The sequence below is a fragment of the Vitis vinifera genome, chromosome 9, assembly GCF_030704535.1.
Source record: "Vitis vinifera cultivar Pinot Noir 40024 chromosome 9, ASM3070453v1".
NCBI lineage: Eukaryota > Viridiplantae > Streptophyta > Magnoliopsida > Vitales > Vitaceae > Vitis > Vitis vinifera.
This window is the reverse complement of record NC_081813.1, coordinates 446403-462941: the sequence shown is the minus strand read 5'-3', so window position 1 is coordinate 462941 and position 16539 is coordinate 446403. Positions and strand designations below refer to the sequence as shown.

Here is a 16539-nt window from a genome sequence, read left to right as displayed (position 1 = left end):
TAGGGTTTTGGGTCTCTGCCTTTAAATTGCTGTAAAGCCCCCGAATGCCCACTCCCGAAACCCTAGCGCGAGAGCGAATTGGCGAGATAAGAGCAGTCTAGGGTTTTCAGAGAAAGAGGAAGCAGAAAGCCATGGCGACTCCCACTAGAGCTCTATCTCAGAAGGAACAGGACATACAGATGATGCTCGCCGCCGAGGTTCACCTCGGTACCAAGAACTGTAACTTCCAGATGGAACGTTACGTCTTCAAGCGCCGCAATGATGGTACTCTATCTCTCTCATTCTTCAATTTCCTGTTGAAATCTTTCGTCTCTTCGATTGGGTGATTTTTCTCTTTGTCGATCTGCATGTGCATTTTTCTTTCCTTTCTTATTGCGGTTTATTGGAAAATTTGAGATCCGAATAATAGCATTCGAGAAATGGTTGTTTTATTTCTGCTATCATTTTCGGTGTTGAACGGATTGGTGATCTAAGTTCCATGGTTGTAGAAGCATTGAAAGACTTGTTTTTTTTTATTTTTATAATGATGTCATTTGTTGAAAGTTTTTTTTTCCTTGATTGAATTTTTGGGATTGTGTTTTCCGGTTTGGTTTTTACTGAAGTTAGTGCAAATCTGAACAAAGATAAATGGTAGGGTTGGTATCGATCGTAGGATTGAGCTTGTGGGTGTTTTCTAGTTTTTCGAATTCACTAATAATGAAGTTTTTAAGATGCGAAAATTGTGTTTATTGATATTTTCACCAATCAATTCGAAGAATAACGGAGATTTAAGATGCCCCTTGCTGATGTTATGTTGAATAATTGGTGGTTTACTTTCAAATCAATTAATGTTAAGTGTAAATGGTATTGAAATTCAATCTAGATTGATTTTTATTTGTTAATGTATTAGTTGTCTCCCTCGCAATACCAACTAAATCAGTTGAAAATCCCTGTACTAGGTTTATTATATTATAAATTTGTAACTTCAACCATCTGCGGAAAATAACATGATTTGATGGATGATCGGTTTTGTAGATATGAAATGATTTTGCCAAAATTTTAAGATCTTTTGTCTTTCTAATGATCAGGGATTTACATCATCAACCTTGGAAAAACATGGGAGAAGCTGCAGCTTGCAGCCAGGGTGATTGTTGCGATTGAGAACCCTAAGGACATCATTGTTCAGTCTGCTAGGCCCTATGGGCAGAGGGCAGTTTTGAAGTTTGCTCAATACACTGGTGCTCATGCGATTGCTGGAAGGCACACACCAGGTACATTCACCAATCAGCTCCAGACATCTTTCAGTGAGCCCCGTCTTCTCATCCTCACAGACCCAAGAACTGATCACCAGGTAAGTGAATAACACACATCTTTATAAATTCTGTTTTTAGTTTGGGTTTTAGGGTTCAAGGAAGGTGCGTAGACTACTTTTTCTAGCCAACCAGGGAAATGTTTAATATATAGTCTAATTCTGATTTATTTTGGTTCATCTAATTTATCTTTGTATAGTGTATGAGTTTGTGTTATGAGTTATTTAGTCCAGGATTTTTACTTATCATCACAATAACTGTTTTCAGCCTATTAAGGAAGCTGCACTAGGAAACATTCCAACTATTGCTTTCTGTGACACTGATTCCCCAATGCGGTATGTTGACATTGGTATCCCAGCCAATAACAAGGGAAAGCACAGCATTGGCTGTCTGTTCTGGCTGTTGGCAAGGATGGTTCTGCAGATGCGTCGCACTATTGCTCCCGGACACAAGTGGGATGTGATGGTAAAGATATCAGAAAACCATTTTGGGTTTTATAGTTCATACAGTATTATTTGCTTCTGAATTGACGCATGACGAATTTACAAGTTTTTGCACTGTACTGAGGTTTACATTTTTGAGTTTGATGATTTAGCTTGCCCCCTGGTGGATGATTACTTGATGATTTTGACTTACCATGATCTTTCCTCGATATGTAGGTGGATCTGTTTTTCTACAGGGAGCCTGAGGAGCCGAAGGAACAAGAAGGGGATGAAGTGGTTGCTGCCCCAGATTATGGAATAACAGATTACCAAGCCACAGCACTTGGTGGTCTCGGCGGCGGTGATTGGGGTGCCCCAATTACTGATGCCCCCCAGTGGGGCGCTGATGTGCCTGCAGTGGCTCCCATTCCTGCAGTTCCAGGAAGCAATTGGGGGGATGCAGGTTAGATTTATTATTATTTTTTTTTTGCATGTTATTACTTACTATACTATGATAATTTGTTTAGGTGATTCATAGCAGTGTAAGGCCAAGTTCTCCATGTGAATATGAAAGACCAATATATCAACTCATTTATCAAAAATTGTTTAAGCTTTATAATTATTATTGTGTTAGCTTATTATTCTGTTAACTGCCCTGAAACATTCTCTTTGAATGTGCAGCTCCAATGCCAAGTGCAGTTCCAATTGCAACAGATGGATGGGATGCTGCAGCTGCACCACCAGTAGCAGTCCCCCCCCCAGTAGTTGAAGGTGTTCCTCCTCCTGCCGGCTGGGAGTGATGGATGAGCCAATCTAAAATCAAGTTTTAAACATTTGTCATTTGCTATTTAAGAAGGGATTTCTTTTTTGTCAGAGTTTTTAGTTGTAGATGATGGCTAGTTTTATGAGAATTTTTGACATTTCATGTTTGGATATTTGAAAGAAACACAGCTGTCTTTCTCTTATGTGAGGGATTTAAAGTTTGAATTACTTTTTAGGACGTTTTTTGTTAATCCTGGATCTCAAGAACTGAGATATAAAGGTTTTCAGCTCTCTACACATGGGAAATAATTTACAAGTGAATCTGGTGAAAGACCAAACAGCAGACTTGGAATGCCTACCTCTTATCATCCATTGGAGACTAATAATTCCGTCTCTTCTTCCTGCATGTTATATATGATATGCATTGTGTTACTGCCTGCTTCGTTAAGGTTATTTTTGGTGAATTTGGTTTTGATGCTTATTATGTTAATTTTTTATTTGTTGTAGTGGGGTTTTGCTGCCCATATGTAACAGGGTTTGTGTGACCTTCTAGAAATTGAGGGCAATTTTTGTTACTAATTGGTGGCACTTTATATACAGATTTGGAAGGAAGATGTCTCTTTTAGTTTATATTAAAAATAAATAAAGGGTGGGGGGATAGGAAGATGCATTCTTTATTATTAGCAAAAAGATCTGATCCAGAACACCCAAAAGTTTCTGTAATGTCATAAGAAGTTCAATAATGAATAAATGCCCAAAAAGTTTCTTGCTGAGGGAGAAACTGCTTCCCTTCGATGCATGGGAATAGGATTATGAGTGTGTTTGGTATGGGAATAGGATTAAGTGTTATTGGTAATGATTTAAGGAGGTGTTTTTAACATTATTAATGTTTAAAAAATAAATATTTTCAAGTGATAAAAAAATATTAAACACATTTTAAGACCGGATTTTATATATATATATATATATATATATATATATATATATATATATATTTGTCAAAACTTAAGCAATAATTATAAAAATCTAAAAAATTACTTAAAATATTAGAAAATATTTAAGTATTTTTCTAAAACATAATTTCTTTGGTGATTCTCTCTCACACTACTTTTAGAGAAAACACTCCCAAGTAAAAACACTGTCTAATACACTCTAAACAATTGTATTAATACTTATTATTAAAAAAACCCTAAAATATAATTAAAATTTATTATTACTTATACATTTTAAATTATTTAATTTAATTTTTTATTTCTTAAAAGAAATGAAAACAATTCTTTAACTTTGAAGAATTATTTATTTTTCCTCTGATTTTACTTTTCCTCTCAAATTTTACTCATTTTCTCCCAAAGGCTTTTAGTTGAAAGAGCACTTTTACAACAATTGTCCGACTGCTATTTAAAAAATGGTTCCAATTTTTGTAGAGCAAAACGCAATGCACCTTCAACTAAAGACAGCCCTCTAATAAGCATCTTCTTTTTTTTTTTTTTTCCCTTTTCATCTTCATATTAGCAAAACATGAGCACCTTAAGAATGGAGGTTGGGTTATGGATGGGAAAATTAACCCCTATTTTTATATACCCTACGTGACATCATTAGCACTGGCAAATAAAAGACGAGCATCCACACTTTTGTAAAATATCTAAGAATTGCAGTCCCCAAGGATGGTAGAAATTCAGTTTAAAATTATAGGTTGATGAAACCTAATTCTGTCCAGTGGAAAAAAGAGGTGAAATAAATAAATAAATAAATATAATAAAAGATGAGAAGAAAACGAGAACCTAAAACCGTTGAATAAATGGGCCGCCTCCAACCAAGTGAACATATTTATGAAATATTTACAGAGATTGAAAAATCTGGAGTTAGGAAGGGGGAGGGGAAGGAGAATTGGGTTGAAGAACTTGAAGGATCTCCTTAAAGAATTAGCTGTTTCTATTTACTCTGGTACTCTTGTATCATGCCCTAGTGGCCGAGAAATGCAGTGAATTTACGTCACCTTACACAATACCTTTCTTGAGGGGATGTGTCTTTGACGCAAACGCCGGAACTATGCTTTGGTGGGTTCTCTCTTGCTGTTTATTCTCTGGATGGGATGCACATCCTTTGGATGGGCCGAATCATATAATGATGGGAATAGATAATGGATTTCGAACAAAAATAATTTACGTAAAACTTCAATAGAACAGCATCTCGCCATGAGTTACCCAGCGCACGAAGGTATCAGAAAATTCAGCAACAGCATCAGAATTCTGTGCTGCAAGCTGCAAAATGATGTTTCTTAAATCAATAATGGGGTCTGTCTATAATTGAATGTTAAAAGATTGCACCCGGCTCTTCCGGTTGTCAGAACAACATACAAATAAGATGTGAATTAGTGTCTAAAATGAAACTAAAGAGTGCAACATTTTTCAAACAAGATTGATCCAGGAAACATGCAATTTTCGCCCAAGGATGAATAAAACGAAAGAATACCAACCTTAATGCTGGAGCCAGACTCACTTGCGGTTGTGGAGGTGTCGATGCTTAGCCCATTCACAACACTCTCAGATGACAGCCCAGGAATGGGAGAGTTTATGAGACTAGACCTGCAGCCATTACAATTACAGTTCATCATCATTCAAGTGCTTGGAAAAAAAAAATTAAGGCATCATTTGGTCAGGCTTGTTGAGTAATTTTTTTAAGAAGCAAGCAAAAGAATGTGTTTGCTTTTTGCCAGAGACTGAAGATAAGCGGGCAATGGCAAAACTGCAGGGACATTTTAGAGTTTTTCTTTAAAAAGAGAAAGCTTGTTTAGGCATGGTGTTGATGACTGCTACCGGCGCAGCAATAGCAATGCAGGCCACTGATATGTCAATTCAGCTTAGGAAAGGATGGCAACGGCAATGGCAGCAAAGGAGTGGATTGTGGGGGTGGCGTGATGAGTGGTGGTAGGGGGGAAAGGATGTGATGCAGTAGTTGTTGACACCAATGGTATGGTGCACTACCAAAAGGCAAAGTTAATTATTCCCTTAGTGAAAAGCATCCATAGTTTTCTCTTCTTCGGACTTCTGAACGGGTACTACCAACATGCATTCCTTGATAGGATGATAATTACCTTTCATATGTTTCTTCTTCACATGAATTTCCAGATGAAGAAAGCCAGTCTACATCAAGAAAGTTTGAGCAGTTACATGCATTGCCATGCTCATTGAAACAGATGTGATCACTGTCAAGACATCGATCCAGATGTGCTTCTGTGAAAAGCATCCTCTGTGACATGGAGGGAGTATACCTACAAAAGACAGCCAACGTTTTAATTACCAAGATCACAAGTTAAGGCCCTGGAAATAAATTTACATCTTCTATTCATGCATTTTTCTTTTGTTAGCTAGGAAACAAAAATTTAAGCAAATTTAGGAATGGCAAAAAGTGTTCACAGCAAGATGATCCTCCTCGTACTAATATATTAAAGTAAAACAATAACAATAAAGATAAAAACAAAAGAAAAACATGTGAGCCTACTAAGGAGGGGGGGATCCACTGAAATATTCAGGTGTAACTGCACCACTCCTTAGTCAAAGGATATACTCTAAATTAGCCAATTGTTGAATGCAAGTTGATAAAATCCATGATGTCCCAGATAATACACCCTTATCCAAAGGCATACATGCATTATATTAAAAATGTACACAGCGCAGATAGGAAGCTCCTATTACAGAGAGAATTAAAAATGTTAGATAACCTAGGAGTGCTCAATGAGTTAAAAAAAATTTAAGAAATGTGAAGCAAGCAACCTGGAATAAGAAAGATCAGTTTCACAGGTCGATATCTCAGGTGTGGACTCTGAAACACCCTTGAACCCTCCTTGCCCCTTTTCAGCCGAAGGCAGCTCTTTCTTTTTAACATCTGAGGTTACCATAGGTGAGTTGCTTTCACATAGAATATTGCCGTCTGAAAGCGATCTTTTGAAAACCAACCTACATACAGGAAATGTCCTTGTGAATATTCTACGGAAGATACCTTATTTTTTTCATTAGATAAGAAGTCGGTTTGGTTGATAACTGATTGCACTGGACATGTTAAAAAATATCATTTCCCACCCTTATAAGCACATGATCAATTACTGAACAGCACTATCCTTCTTGATGGTATCATGTGAAATGGTAATATGAAATGTCGATTTCCAATCATCATATGAGGATTAAAACATTTCATTAACTCTTTGAGAAGTCTCACATTTTTGGAGTGATAGTTCCAGTACTGTGAAAATGAACCTCCCAAGACATTTTGAAATAGATACCACGAAAATATGACCTCCATAGTTTTCCTTAGTAGTAAGTTTTTTCTATTGATTCAATGACATATAGCCCTAACAAAATTTCTTAAACTTGAAGATAATAGAACGTTAGCAATCCAAAGAAGAAATATTTCATACCTTTGATTTTCATCAGCAAAATAAGAACCAGGCCTACCAACATTGTAATGCTGATCTGAGTCTAGTTCCCATAATGCTGGTTTACCCAATTGTGGCTGGAAATATCCTAAGAACCTGGTCAAATATAGAGTAAACAGTAGAGCTAATTAGAAGAGCCCCATTACCATGCCTATGCACAAGGATTTCTGTTCTTGATTTTGTGCTAAAACAATAATAATTATGGGCATTAGTTAAAAACAAAGCTTATTTGACTCACACATTAATGGCATCTTGTTTCTCAGCATCCATGTAGGCATTACTGTAGTACCGTTGTAGAGTTCTAAAGAACTCCTGGGACTGGGTTGCTGCTTTCCATTGACCTCTTCTCTCAGAGAATATCTGTTCAGCATCACAAATGCAATATGATGAAATATGGAATATAAATTAAAGAATTCTGTGAGTCTCTCATGTAAAAGACTGATATTCATTCCACTTCATACATAGCTTGAGGAATCAGTCAGAGCACTGCATTGTGGAAACAAATCTAGTTGATATTTTCATAGAAGCTTCAGAGGTGATAATCATCCTGGCTTGCAACTATATTGGAATATAGAACTTTCCATGTTGTTAGCATCTAAAATAGAAAATAAATATTCCCAAGCAACAGCATTACCTTATTATGGGCTGCAGATCCACCATATTGTAGCGCAAGTGTGTCACCCATTGTCTCATAAAGCTTCATCAAATCATCCGCCAAGGTAGAGTGAAGATCAATCTGTGGGACATCTATTAATCCTAAAGCATGCAGCTGACGTCCAAGAGCAACCAAACCATATGCATATTGGGCAACATTTGTGCGATCCAAACAGTCTATGCAATTGGTCCTCAGGACTCCCTTTTGGAACATTGGGGGCTTAAAAGAGAAATTTCTAATTGCACCACTACTAGCATTCCTAACTTCAGATTCTAGGATATCAACATCCTCATTTCTATAAGAAAGATTCTTTACAGAACAGTCACCACTCGAGTTACTGCTACAATTGCTGATGTCCTTCTCCAAATTATCAGCATCCTCAATTTTATTGCAAGAGGAGTTCAGAGACCACTCACCACAAACATTTTTCCTGAATCACAGTTGCATTGGCAGCAATGTTAATACTTAGTGCAAGAAAAAGTGGAATTGAATAATTGCAACAAGACCCAGAAAAAGATTCTAAACATGCTATTGGTCCCAAAGAACCTACTAATCTCAAGATTACAATCCAGTGGGCCCTTTATTAAGTATTAGAGAATATTATTTCTAAGTAACTAGATTTTCAATTTTCCAATAGTATTATCCCATACATTGTACTTTAATTAAAAGTTTTTCAACAATATAATCTGTAGACATGTGTATTAAGAGAACCCAAAATAATTAATTCAAAATGTCAATAAGAAATTGTCATACTAAAATAACTAGTACGATGGCATTTTATTTTGAGAAACTCGAACAAATCATTTTGCTCCTAAAATGAATATGGTTATGTGGTTCTTAACATGCAAATTATACTTTTGATGAATTTACATGTCTAATGCTTGTGGCTCTGTGTGTATATATATACACATATATATATCCATACATGTGTGCATGTGCTTGCTATCCTTGTATACTTTCTTCAGGTCTAATATATTTTCACATGTTTCCTTATACAAATACGTTAACATATCTAATAATATATGGAATGCTCTGATAAAAATTTCGCTAAAAAGATCAGATCAAGCAATAAACAGAAAAACCCGAAAATAAATTGGTATAAGGTAATATTACACTAGTCATGAGAAGGAGACCTACTCAACAAGATTTAGGACCATGAGGGTTCCTCAGATACTATTAGATATAAATATTATTAGTTAGCGGAATATTAATTAGAAGAAGACGTACTCAACAAGATTTAAGCCAATCCAGGGGAACACTTTTATCTCAAGACAAAAGTGCACCACTTTTCCATCATAAAGCAACAATTCACTGGACCAAATTCAAATTTTTAGGCTTAGAAGAATTACAAAAGAAACCTTTCAGATTTTTATTTTTATTTTTATTTTTTTGAGACCATAAAAATGGGGCTATGTGCAATCTTAATTTCAATATCTTTGTAAAGCAATTAGAGGTTGAGCTATACAAGGTTAACCATGATGGGATGATTGGGGGGGGTGTCATTGAGAACATTCTCAACCTTAAACACTTTGAATAGTAAGAGAGGAACATCATAGATCAAGCTTAGAAGTCAAAAATAGAGAGATATATGCAATAGAAGACATGACAAGAATGCCATAAGATCGAAGCAGTTTTCTAACTTACTCAAAAAAAGGTTCATTTAGCAATAGCCCAGGCCTTAAGGGCGGTATCACTTGAAAGTAGAAGATTCCAGTGAAGTTCAATGCATAAGCAGCCACTTTGCCTAGAAGTACCAAAACATTGGTAGCTTTGCTGAAGAAAATTAAAAAAAAGAACATTCATGATAACAGTACTTAAATGACATAAAAAGGGATAAGAGATAAAAAGGAGAAGTTAAAAAATAAAAAATAAAACAGTTCTATTCATGTTAACAGTAATTAAATAATATAAAAAAGGATTAAAGATAAAAAGGAGAAGTTAACGTACTTTCTAGAGTGTTTATTTAGATCCCAGTGAAGGAACTTTAGGTGATTCTCCTCAGCTAAATCTTTATTTATAAGTTTAATAGCATTTGCAAACTCTGCACGAAGAATGGTTTCTCGGGGCTTTTTCTCACGTGTCTGTTTATCAACAACCATTATAACAAATAGAAGCAAAAGAAGATTGAAGGAAGACTACATCAGAGGATTGGTAGAGTTGTCATACAAGAAAATCAAAATATTGAGCTAGAGCCAAAAATAAGAATTGCCTCCTCAAAAGGTGCAGAAATGCCTACCTTAATCAAATTCAAGATAATTATTGGATTTCCATATCTTTTAACAAGATTTTCAAAGTGAAGCCTTGTGGCTTGATAATTCACGTCCTTTTTTGATACTGAAAACAGAAAGAGGAGTCAACTAACAAAGAAAGAGAAAACAGGTAAGATGTCATCGATTTAATCACAAAAATTTAGTGTGCCCAAAACATACAGATGATGTCGGGTTTAATATTCAATCTGGAGGTTTCCTGGGACCAGAAAAGGGGGATGGAACCCCGGTTCTGCACAACAGAGCTTATTTGCACGGGGCAACCTTCAGGAACATCTTCAAACACAATCTGTTCTGTCTCAACATCATTAGCCACTCGGCCCTTCTCGTTCACACCTCTTTTTAAATATCTATAGCAGAAAAGAGGGGGGAAAGAAAATGTGAGCAATGATAGCTTTAAGAACCACAGAATGAACAGGAAAAAAAATGCAGTGTTTTTAAAATTCATCAATCAGAGAACCATCTATGAGAGTTCTCATGTCAAATACTATGGCCCTTGGAACATCTAGAAAGAGACTATGTCTATTGAAACTTAGGGTCATGAATCAAATTAAAATTAGCAAGACTGCTTTTGAGTCCTCCATGTGATGTCTCCTGATCCCTTGTTATTGTAGGTGGGCATGAACAGCAATCAGTTGTGAAGATTTGAATAAAGTATCTGACACATCATTAAAGGAATAGAGTTTCAACCATTTATATAACCCAAGTAAGGAGGTTTATTGTCTTTTTTTTCTTTTTTTCTTTTTTTATGATAGATAAGGAAGAAGGAAGTTTATCATTCAAAAGTGTTCAGACCTTGTGCCAGCATAATGACGTGATCGTCTGGCAATAAGTGTCAACTTGAAGTCCCTGCCAGATACCGAAAGTTTGACCTGGCATACAAAGCATTAGCGTATCATTACCACATCAAACTTCAACATTGCAGTAAGAACATAGTTATGTGCAACAAGTTTCCATCAATATCAGAAAATGAGAAGGCTGCAAGCCTGCACAGTTACTGAACACAATCAGAATTATCTTCCACACCAGCCGATTCAACTAATCAAAGAATTCAGTTGCTACCAACTTTACAATAAGATCTAACAAGCTAATAACTTTGATAATTCCAAAAGATAATTTCCAAGAGAGTAATTTCCTATAGAAGAAAGTAACAGAAAATATACCCATATTAATTATAAAATTCACCTATTGAAAATGTGTATCCTACATTAAAACTAGGAAAAAATTAAGGAAAGTTGTTCCAATATGATGTTCCAGTATTGCAGTCTGACTCTTTACAGCTGATCTACTACAAAGGTATAAAGATCAAGGAAAAGTAGAAAACCACTATGAATTATACATCTTTTATTCAGCTACCTTTAGTTTATATAATTCAAATAACTTTAAACACTAACAAGAAGTACATCCAAACCACCTCATACCTGTTTAAAGAAACCGTATACTAATGCAACTGTCCAGAGTGTATTTTTCAGGTGATTTCGAATCCCATGAGTTAGGAACTCATTCCAAACGAACATTGTTTCATAGAGGGACTGTCCTGTTTCATTTTCACGTAAGTTCCTTTGAAGACTACGCATGACATGATAGGAGTAGCTGAAAAAGAAGTCCTTTGTGAGATCCACTGTGCATAGGAGCTTCTTGTATCTATGTCATCAAAAAAGGCAAAACACGTTAATACACATTCAATAAATTGATGAAAAGAAAATGCAAGAACAATGAAGCATTAGATCAAATTACAAATTTCCACAAGAGAAAAAAAGAAGAAAAGAAAAAAGAAATGATTTCCCCCCAAAAACCCTGATATACCTTGCCTCATTCAATATGTTATATTAACATCACAACAGCAATGAAGTTTGCCCCTGTATATTTGAAGGAAATGAACTGGCAATGGCCTCTATGAGATGAAATGAACTGAAGAGGTAGTAATACAAGTGACATTTAATATTTTCCTTAATTTAGAAATTTGACAGATGCATTCTTTTGTCCACCTTCAACATAAGACAAACTATAAGGAATGTGGGACCAGTTTGAAGCAAATAAGTGTGTACTCACAACAATAATACAGAGATTACCTCCAGAGTGAGAACTTGTCTACAATTAAAGGAAGACACTCAAAATCACATTATTTGTCCAAAGATATTAAATTGAAATTAAGATAAAACAACCCTACCAAAACACAATTCTCATCTAATACATAGGGACAATGTGCTATTCTGAATGCTATACTATTAGGTCTCCATAGAAGTACCAATGACATTTTACATTTACATGCAGAATGGACAAAAGACCTGTTCTCATTTTTAGAATAAGCCATATTGGACCGCACAGTAGAATTCGGAATTGGAATCATCTCGCTCTTTGTAATAGCATAAATGGTATGACCACATATTGCACCGATCTTCCTTCTTTTTGTTATAAGCAGCATGTAGTAAGGTCCCAAAAATTTGATGAACCCTAAAATCAGAAGAAAACACCATGAGTCCCAAAGATAACAAAATAAGATTTGGTTTAGGTGGAAAATGTTGCAGATAGCATACCAACGATTCCATAACAAGTAGTCACAAATTTGAGTCCACCCGTTGACTTGTTTCCTTCATGTATTCGCTTTAGCAGGTCACAGCTTTCAATTTCAGAGTATATTGTGGAATCTTCAAGTATGTTCAAATCAGAGGGCTCTAGTCTGTCAATCTTTAACAATCTCCAACAGGTTCTGTTCTTGTCTCTTCCTATTATATAGAAGTTCTGTTGCATAGAAAAAAGATATATAAATATCACAAAGGAATTATGAAATAGAAGGTGAAATCCAATAATTGACACTCAGATAAATATAGGTTAATGCAAAATAGATCTGTGCAAAAAATATGACACCAAAAGGGCACTCTATCTTTATTAGTAGCCATCAAGAAATAAGAAAGGAGTAACAATATTTCCATCAAGCAAATAGTTATAATCATAGCAACTACATATCTATTTACATACATATACACCTAATGAAGTTTTTTTTTTTAAAAAAAAAAAAAGCTCTAGAGGTTTAGAATATTTATAAAAGAAAATATGATGGCTTAAATAACAATTTGGACTTCTTTCATAGAATGAAAGAAAAAAAAACATATATTTCTTAAAGAAGAATGCTGGCTGCTGCTGGAAAAACAGGAACCATTTCTCTAAAATTAAAAAGAATACGAGTCAACAAATGATCCAAACCAAAAAATTCCTACTCATCTAAACTTTTATGATTGCTTTCATTCCTTAGAAGAAGAATCAAGAGTTGCAAGCACATGCCCCTAGAAGGTGGCATAAGTCAAGAACTCACAAAAACATAGGGTTGCTCAAATACACTAAAAGCACAAACCTAGAGTACATAAGTGCTCCTGCCAGAAAGGGGTTTAAAATGTGTAGATGATCCCCTGTATATGTAGGGATCAGGATAAGGAGTTCTAACCAACCATAGTCCAGATATAGAATTCTCTTTCTAGTGTGGTTTATATGTACTTGTTAGTATAAATCCGTTTGCACTTAAAAGAACAGATATAATTAATGAAATTAAACAGGTAGCCAACTGTACCACACCTACCAAACAAGGCCAGAACATATGTTCCCAAATTTGAACTGGGTTGAGGAATAGTTCTCAAACCTTGTTCAAGTCATTTTAGCGCAGACCCCCCAAAGAAGAATTTTGAGTGTCTAACATTGAAATCATGTTCATATCTCTTAATCATATAACAACCCTGCTAAGCTTGATATCATACTTTAGAACAGTATTTACATTTATCACTTGAACTCAAGATCACTATTTTCTCTTTTTGTCAACTCAAGATGAATATTTCACCCTATTGTTCACTTATCAACATCAGTGATACTTTAGATTGCAAGAATTTCATCAATCCCCTCGTGGTGATAAAAAGAAAGCAAAGAAAGAAGCATTCAAAATTGGGCCATGCCAGTATCAAAATTGTATTGAGACCCACCATGCAAAAGGGGCAATGGGCCAGGACAAGCAGAAACATCGTGGTACTATGATGGTCCAAGCCCAGATTGGTACAACCTTTAGTCATGGTTAACAGCTCAGGGGTAACTGTTAAAAAATGGCTTTGAGACCAGCTAGGTTCTTAAATGAAACAATACATGCAGAATATACATTCAGGCCATGATTTTTAATTCCCCTATAGACAGGAAAATTTTTATTTAGCCTAAATTTAACTTGGTAGGAACTTCCTAACTTTCAGCCAACAAAGGAATGCTGAATCATGAATCATGAATGGCATGAAAAACCAGAATACTAAGTGCATGCATTTGAGAGATGCTGGAGGGAGCACCAATGAATGATATGAGCAAAAAACTCCTGGATGACTTAACCATGTGAAGCAAAGACCAGCACTGCAGTGGTAAGAGGAGAAATTCTGAAGTGAAGATGCTACAAGAACAAAAGAAAGGTCAAAAAGAAGGAGTATTGATGCATGATGGCTATGGTGAGTTAACAGATGATGGGCCTAAAATCAGTCAAATGCTGAGAAGCATGCATGTAGGAAGATCATGCAACAACTTGAAGGGTTCCAAGAGTTGGGAAGTTAGTATTTTAAAAATTCAAAATTATAACCACAAGTTGCATTTTATTGTTGCTCCTTGGTTGGAAATTATTCAAGAGATAAACAAAAAAATGTCAGATTTTGTGAATGATTCTTTGTCAAGAATTAATCCACAGTACCCAGTAAGAGTATTTTTAAAATTCTGAAGCAGTAACAGCATTGAAATGAACTTAAAAACCATATGCGAAATGCCAATAATTGAATAAAATTTGAGGACTGGTTTAGAAAATATTGAATGGCATTCAGAATCTAACTAATCATAATGGCTGTTATTCATGATAGATCTTCTAATGAGATATTTTTTAAGTAAAATTATACATGAATTGTTATCAGTTAAACCAGAAAATGGGGGTCAGGTTTATTAATTGAAGGTAAATACAAACAACTTAATACTTTTTAAAAGTTCTAGGAACTTCTTACAATGCCCATAGGAGACACGTGGAAGTGATTTGACGAACAAAAAGGTGAAGAATTAGAAAAATCTAAGATAAAATCACTTTTCACAGCCATCCCTCAAAAGTAGGCTGAATGAACTGGCAATTCCAAGAAAAACGCTGATCAGTGGATCAGCATCAATAATCGCAGATATCCTAAGCCACCGTTGCATGAAGGAATGCAATCTTAAGAAAAAAAAATAGCAATAATAGACAATAGAAAAGCACTAAAATCCAAAGTCAAAACCTAAAAACTCGGACAAAGTCAAACCCCCCAATCTCCAAAATCCCTTAAGAAAAGCTCAGGAAAAAAAAAAAAAAAAAACAGACCTAAGCAAGAACAGCCCACCATTCATTCGATATATGTGCAGAGCATATGTTACGGCGACCTCGACCTGTAACAGCTCCAATGCAGTCAATGCAAACAATTCATCTCCTTAAAGCTGAATCACGAACTTCGCTCAAAAACAAATACTTCCAAGGATAATGAATGCTTATTGAAGAGAAGAATAGAAAGCACAATGCAAAATACAAAACCACACACAAACTGAAGACAAAAACAATTAAAATAAAAACAAAACGAAAATCAAATAAGCATAACAGCTCGAGTAATATCATGAATAAATTCACAGAGATCAAACAAGCATATTCAATACCGATCCAGCAAAAAACACATATGTATACCGCGCGAGTCTCGTAAAGCCTGAATTTCTGCAAATAGCCACTGTTGGGGCCGGGTTCGGGTTCGATCCAAGTGCGCTGCTCCATTTCTGATGCCACAGTTTGGATCCCGAGCCTCGGGCCCGGGAATACTCAGATGAACATACAACACGAAGAGATCGCAGGCCTTGTCACCTCCCAAACCTAGATTACTTGTTGACCCTCCAAATACAGCAAATTCTTCGAAGCTCCTTCACTGCATGGAAGCTCCGAAGCTTAATCTATACGCAGACACCAACACAGATGTACACACATAAAGTTGTAATGAGATTCACAAACAAACTCTCGAAAGCTCAGAAATCAGAAAATCATAACGGGGCTTCGAGAATAACAATGGAAGAAAGCGACTATACGGAAAATTGTGGCGGAGATCGAACCGGCGGATATGGCGGTTGGAGGCTGAGTAAGGAGAAGGTCGAAACGACGCGTTTTGATGAGGCTACAGAGAGAAAATAAAAAGAGGAGGAGGAGGAGGAGGAGGAGGAGGAGGAGGAGGGCTTTAGATCATGCGAAGCCAGAAAGGCACAGCTCCGGCGACTGCATCCACACAAAAAACCCCAAAAGGGCAAAAATCGATTTTTCTTTCTTGGCTTCGTTTACTTCTTATTTTATTTTCAAAAAAATAAAACTCCCATTTTTGTCTCCATTTTTATTCTATTTCCCACTTTCTCGCTGACTCGAACGAGTCACCCCTCTTCGACTCGCTTGACTCGCCAAAAAATAATTAGATGTTTATCAGCCGTAGTTTTTAACTTCGGCTTTTTAAAATTTGTGTTTGATCTTCAAACGTTGTTGACGGTCCAAGATTTATTAATAGGTTTTTCAAACTTAGGTTAAATTTATTTTCTAAGTTTTAATTTTTATATATATGAGACCCTCTTCGTAAATTAATGAATTTAATTCGAATGTAAAATTTTGTTACGGGGCATTTGAAAGTGGGGTTATTTTTGAATTCTCATACACATACGTGGC

At 35.7% G+C, this 16539-nt stretch overlaps 2 protein-coding genes across 5 annotated transcripts; one reads left to right on the top strand and one right to left on the bottom strand.

Moving 5' to 3' along the window:
* Nucleotides 1–50: 50 nt before the first annotated feature.
* On the top strand, nt 51–2811 carry LOC100254883 (40S ribosomal protein SA). Its single transcript, NM_001397748.1, has 5 exons — nt 51–264; nt 1068–1330; nt 1557–1754; nt 1949–2174; nt 2393–2811. Exons 1-5 carry the CDS (start codon nt 132–134, stop codon nt 2509–2511), a joined length of 939 nt encoding a protein of 312 aa, NP_001384677.1. The 5' UTR covers nt 51–131; the 3' UTR covers nt 2512–2811.
* Nucleotides 2812–4249: 1438 nt separating this feature from the next.
* LOC100249754 (phosphoinositide phosphatase SAC2) lies at nt 4250–16195 on the bottom strand. Of its 4 annotated transcripts, none has more exons than XM_010656079.3 (17): nt 15921–16195; nt 15532–15788; nt 12365–12569; nt 12116–12281; nt 11249–11471; nt 10623–10699; nt 9990–10177; nt 9797–9894; nt 9508–9641; nt 9205–9333; nt 7540–7990; nt 7144–7265; nt 6888–7001; nt 6247–6429; nt 5568–5744; nt 4950–5058; nt 4250–4734 (listed from the first exon to the last, which is right to left on the bottom strand). In XM_010656079.3, exons 2-17 carry the CDS (start codon nt 15613–15615, stop codon nt 4648–4650), a joined length of 2547 nt encoding a protein of 848 aa, XP_010654381.1. In that variant the 5' UTR covers nt 15616–15788; nt 15921–16195; the 3' UTR covers nt 4250–4647. The 4 variants fall into 4 exon arrangements, with proteins under 4 accessions (XP_010654381.1, XP_010654383.1, XP_010654382.1 ...); XM_010656081.3 differs by having other exon boundaries at nt 15945–16195; XM_010656080.3 differs by having other exon boundaries at nt 15900–16186.
* Between the last annotated feature and the right edge of the window lie 344 nt (nt 16196–16539).